This window comes from Amblyomma americanum, chromosome 3, assembly GCF_052857255.1.
Source record: "Amblyomma americanum isolate KBUSLIRL-KWMA chromosome 3, ASM5285725v1, whole genome shotgun sequence".
NCBI classification, from domain to species: domain Eukaryota; kingdom Metazoa; phylum Arthropoda; class Arachnida; order Ixodida; family Ixodidae; genus Amblyomma; species Amblyomma americanum.
Window position 1 is genome coordinate 103,109,562 of NC_135499.1, and position 5,613 is coordinate 103,115,174.

General features: G+C 39.9%; 1 protein-coding gene across 2 annotated transcripts; it reads left to right on the top strand.

Annotated features, from left to right (window-relative positions):
• Window positions 1-1,922: 1,922 nt before the first annotated feature.
• Window positions 1,923-5,140, top strand: LOC144124769 (uncharacterized). 2 transcript variants are annotated; one of them, XM_077657640.1, is made up of 5 exons: window positions 1,923-2,080; window positions 2,327-2,385; window positions 4,208-4,232; window positions 4,317-4,357; window positions 4,812-5,140. In XM_077657640.1, the coding sequence occupies exons 2-5, from the start codon at window positions 2,337-2,339 to the stop codon at window positions 5,063-5,065; spliced, it is 369 nt and encodes a 122-aa protein (XP_077513766.1). In that variant the 5' UTR covers window positions 1,923-2,080; window positions 2,327-2,336; the 3' UTR covers window positions 5,066-5,140. The 2 variants fall into 2 exon arrangements, with proteins under 2 accessions (XP_077513766.1, XP_077513767.1); XM_077657641.1 differs by having other exon boundaries at window positions 4,220-4,232.
• Window positions 5,141-5,613: the final 473 nt, after the last annotated feature.

Sequence of the window (5,613 nt, forward strand, 5' to 3'; positions counted from 1 at the left end):
TACGCAGATCTTGGGCATGACAAGTTTTAAAAAGGGTCCACTTATTGAAAGCATTTTTCTCCTCACTGGATGTATAGTTATGTCTCCACCATCATGATATGCCACGTTATTCATACTTTTACGTACACTGCAGTTGCTATGTGGCTGCTTCCGATAACGCCCGAGAGATACGACGAGCACACGGTATCTGGATATAGTTTCGCATTTTTCGTTCATTTCATTTTTAGAAGTTAAGTTGCGGACTGCGCTTGTCGTTTTGCTGTTTTTTTCCTTGTGCAGAGTGTAACGGCAGCATATTTATAAAATGTCGACGTGCCATCGTGAATTCATAAAATGTGAGCAAGAATATCAAAGCAACAGCTTGTTCTGCCTGCCGGAGTGTTGGAATTCCAGTGTAAAACATCAGATTAACCTGCACACTTTGCCTCTACGTTTTAACGTAGAGAACGAATGTGTAATCCTGCCTCGTAATGGAGAGTCTGTGAACACGGCTATAAGAGTTAGCGGTGCGCCTTCTTGCCTGATAGTTCCCTTTGGAGAACTACTAAAGTAAATGATAAATGACTGTTCACGGAACACTTTTCAGCAGGTAACGTAGACGTGCGTTTTCAAGCAAGACAATGATTGTAGCAGAAGTTTAATGGCTCACTAAACGTTTGTTTTCCTTAACTGAAACTTATTGGAGGTATGCTCTCTATTCACTGGAGAAAAAAGTCTCACCTGTCGGTTCATGCACCTTTAAGCGGTCCTGATTTAGGGCACTCATTCTAACTTTATGAACATAATTTCTTTCCGAGAATTGTTTTGCGAGAAACAAAAACGAGCATGCAGATAATATCGCCTGAATTCGGTTGGAGGTCGCGTTTTGGCCCTTCAAACATTCTTCGCCTCCAGAGGCGACTGCTTATGTATCTGCAATGTAAGCATACACGAGCTTCATAAATACCTCTAAACAAATGAGAAAGTGAACTTCAATCACTAAATAAATGTGGGGGTTGGCGGAAGTAACAGAAATTTTCTTATCCTACTAAAATTCCTTATTCCTACATGTTCGATCTTACACAAGAGCTACAATAGTTTGCTCCGACAACAAACATGAAAATTCGACCAGAGGCAGCATTTACCATTGATGCAACGCGCTGTTTCTATGAACGTTATTTTCGAGACCATATGCTCCTTGTATGCCGCGCTGTAGCAGCTCCTTTAAAGACTATTTTTGTGCAATAGTGCAAAAATTTTCTAAATTGAAGAAACTTATAGTTTTCACAATTTTTAAGAAGTTGATGCATACAACAATCTGCGTTTAATCTTGCGCCACAAGATCGAGCTCTCAAACTGACGCTGAGAGGCTATAGGCTGCAATAACATACCACTAGCGAGGAGTTCACCCGAGGCCAATTTGCGTTTCTCGCCGCCTTCATACCAGAGTGACTCTTTAGCTAAAGTTACTTCTAAATAAGCTACGAATTCTACTAGAGCACCCTAATTAGGCAATTTGTTTTCAAATGTCAGAGAGCTGTTTGGTTGCTTCAAGAAAATGTTGACTTTTTTTCGCCATAGTTCGCTGTCTTCCATACTAACGTTGTGTGGTAAAAAGACCAGGAAAATGAACCTGCGTGCTGGAGTGTTCACTGATAACTACAAAAAAGCTTAGGCAAATTTCGTGCAACAGGGAACTTTGGTATTAGAGCTTAGTCACGATACAGTACGGCTTATCTAGGCACTTGTTTGTAGTAGCTGAAGCAGATATTATTGGAGCTTCGTTTTGGAATGAATTGTGTCCTATCAAGTGGACTCTGGCCCGGTAATCGCGCGGACACAGTGGACCTGAGTTCGTGGAAATATCCGCCCCTAATATAAGTGGCTGGACATGTAGATTACGCAGGGCATGAGACAATGCAATAGGAATGATGCAAATACTTCAACTCTGACCACCCCCAAGGCATAGTTTCGGTTTCGGCATGCGTCTTCTATCAGTAGACGCAGAGCATTTATATAAAAGGGGAGCCATGTTCTCCGCGGAGAAAGCTTTCTACTTTTGGCCACCTGTGAAGAGAACTTCGTTTGAATAGCTGAGAGGGTGAGTTTGTATTTATTTCATGTAATTAAACATAATTCGTTTACGTAACAGATCATTTAATTAACGCTCCGGCTACGTTACAAATTATGAAGATTCTCTTGAACAACCTTTGTTAAAGAATTCAAAATGCAGCGCTCAAGATCATTACTCCCAGTTTTCATTCGATATTGAGCGTTCTTTACCATATCTCCAATGGTGCCCATGATCAGTTTGCTTTTTCCTAACTGTGAAATTTTGCACGTTCAGCTGACGCATAATGAAGGTCTTCTTGGTCCTGGTCATTTGCACTATGGCTACTTCGGCCTGTAAGTACATTTATGTGCTGATACCTTTCTATATATTTGCAATCAGTTTTTTAATATTTTTCTGTTTGCGTAAAAGAAGAATTGTTATTTATCGAAGTGTCGCCGAAGAGATTAGGCTGCATACTTTTGCTTGCTTGAGTCGTGTCTGCTGTTAGAATTTCCAATTACATTCGTACCTCGGAAGACCGATTACTCGAGCATTGCTAGCAATATACTGCACTTTTATATACCCGTTTTGAAAATTCTTTCTCTGCTTGTCCCAACTCTTACAATAGTAGCTCAACACTTGAGCTTTATGTTTCTCATAAAGAATGCTTTCAGTGAAAGGGATGTCCACTTTGTGTGGACTTGAGACTGGAATTTTGGAGTTTTACTTTATTCCTTTTCGCTATATCTAGGATGCATATGCCCGTTTCACTGCGAGAGAAAATGTAAACTTGTAATGAGCTTGAGTTGCCTCACACTCTCTTTTCATAGTTGTTGGTGGTGATATATAAAAACTAAAAGGCGGACAGCTCTAGCCTGCCAATACAAATATGTAAATCTTAAGGAAAACCTGTAATCTGTACAATTTAGCACTCCTTTGTAGAGTAGCAGTAATATTATAAAGTTCACCGAGCACACTGAAACTCTTAATGCACATTCCTCATCACTTCCATGGCGTCTGTGAAGAACAGAAAAGAGCCCGGAAGAAAGCTCAACATGGCGACGCGATGCCAAGGCAGCTAGGGTGTCACTCAGTTAACATTTGTAACAGACCACCTTGTGGCTTACATTTTCCCTCCAGTGTATCAGGCATAATGCATTCAGAAAAAATCGCGATTGAAATTTTTGTCATGACATATTCATGATTTATATTTTATTTATACAAAATACCGCTAAAATAGGGGTTACACGCAGCATCAAAAAAGACAGAAACCACGAAAAGGAAAAAAAAACGCAGCATATGACATTGGAAAGGAGATAATAATTATTTATATCTAATTTTCAAGCAAAACAAAAAACAAAAACAAAATAAACGTTTGAACAGAGAAGCAGACAGTTAAAAAATTAATACCGTCTATACAACTTCATTGAAAGAAGCGCAAAAATAATACACACGAATCTATAAAAATACAAAGGAAGAAGACCCAGTGAATTGAAAACAATGACCGCAAGGAAGTTAAGAAGTGGCAGTGACAGACATCAGTTTACAAAATTTGTCAGGGTCAGTGGCAGCAGCAACATGTAATGGCAGAGCGTTCCAGTCAATTATAATACGTGTTATGAATGATTGCACGTAGCTAAATGTACGACATGACAAACGCCTAACTTTGAAAGGGTGATTGATCGCTTCTGTAAAAATGTAAGAATACAAACAACAAAAGTAGTTTTAGAGTACTGACTGATGATACAACTTCTGAAAAAGTGATAAGCGTGAAACTTTACGGCGGAGATATAGTACTTCAAGATCAGCACGTTTCATCAAGTCTGTGATGCTGGTATTGCGTGAATAACCAGAGTAGATAAAACGAACAGCGTGGTTTTGCAATGATTCATTGTTGTTTATTAAGTATGCTTGATGAGGGTCCCAAATCGCCCGAAGTACATTCAAGTTTTAGGACGAATAGGAGTAGTATAAGCACGTAAACGGATATGTGAAGGACCAAGGTTATGTTTTAAGAGACCTAATGATCTATTTGCAGATGCAAGAATAAGGTTAATGTGCTGGTTCTATGTTAGGTCAGAAGGAAGGTGAAGACCGAGGTGCTTGTACGTTGTCACCAAATTTCGTTACCGAGTATAATTTCTTGTAATATCTTAATCTTTTCATGCATTCCGGACCGTACCCCAGACGCTGCTTTGATGTAAGTAGCCTTATGACGTTTTAATGTTCTCCAGTTATGAACGCGCTTATTATGAGAAGTAATTGATCTGCACTTGATTTTCAGAAGGCCTACGGGGGAACACGAAAAGCGTCCAATCAAAGATGGTAAGAGAATTCGCTATAATACCGATTGTGCTAGCCATATGATGTATTTATGTTTTGATGATTGTTGCCCTCGCGCGTGTAAAAGATGTCGTTATTAGACGTGTTAGAGCGCAATGTGCCAGCGCAAGAAAGGGTGGCCGAAAAGAAATTTTCTGCTGCTCGTAAGTGTCTATCTGGCCTGAAAGGAAGTTCATGAGAAGTCGCGAAGAATAATTGTCACTGTCATTGTGCTTACGTTAAGTTTGACACATTTATCGCTCCGCTCCTTCTTAGCAGACCTTGGCCTGGAATTTTCGCAATAACCTTACCTTCAGCACAATATGGCCTTTGATTGGTATAGGATACAAACTCAACACCACCATTTTCTGAGAGCTGTACTTTCGGGACACAAAAATTGATAAAATCTGCGATAAATTCTCTCCCTCAGCGTCATTTCACGTCCTTCACGTTTCAGAGGCGAAGCTTTTACAGCTGAAGAAGGCAGGAAAAACAATGGAGTCATTTGGGCTAATCCTTCAAGGACAAGTATCGGCTGTCAGCAAAGAAGACATCGAGGAGGTCTTGCGCGCCTTCGAGGATGTTAAGCATTCCGACTTCGATGAGGAAGCAGAGGAATATTTCTTCATGGATTTGCTGAAGAGTGTTTTTGTAAGCGCTCTCAAAACTGTTGCAACTGAAACAGTCAAGAAAATCGTCAAGAATGACTAACAGCCTTTATACTGAATGCACTTCAGTTTTGCTTGACAAAATGCGAATAAAAATAAATTTTTGCGACCAACATAATTGTGCTGAATTTCATTTATGAAGAGTTTTGGTCTCCTCGGCTAGCCCTTTTCGATAGTAAATCAAGTCTCTATAGTCAAATAGTGGTTCAGCGGTTTTATACGACACGACCTAGTTTAGAATAGGGTTCAACTCAGTTTACATTGAACTAAACTATCGATCAATGCTAATAGCATATCTGAGACATAAAGGTTCTGCAATAATAGGTTTTGAAACTTCCGCCTTATCGATGTCCTCCTGTAGCTCAAACTATGTTCTGCACAGCGTGCGTTGGTGTTCCAGCTGGGCGGTTCAATTGTGAAGCAGCAGATATTCATTATTTGGCAGTGAAACAAGAATAGTATTTTTCCTGACTAGGCAGTGAAGGTTCAAATGCGCAGGTAGCACTCAATAAAATTCTATGCACACGAAAAATTGCGTTAGCAATAGCTGGGCGAAAGCTGTTAGTTCTGCATTTGCTTTTGTGGGCTTTC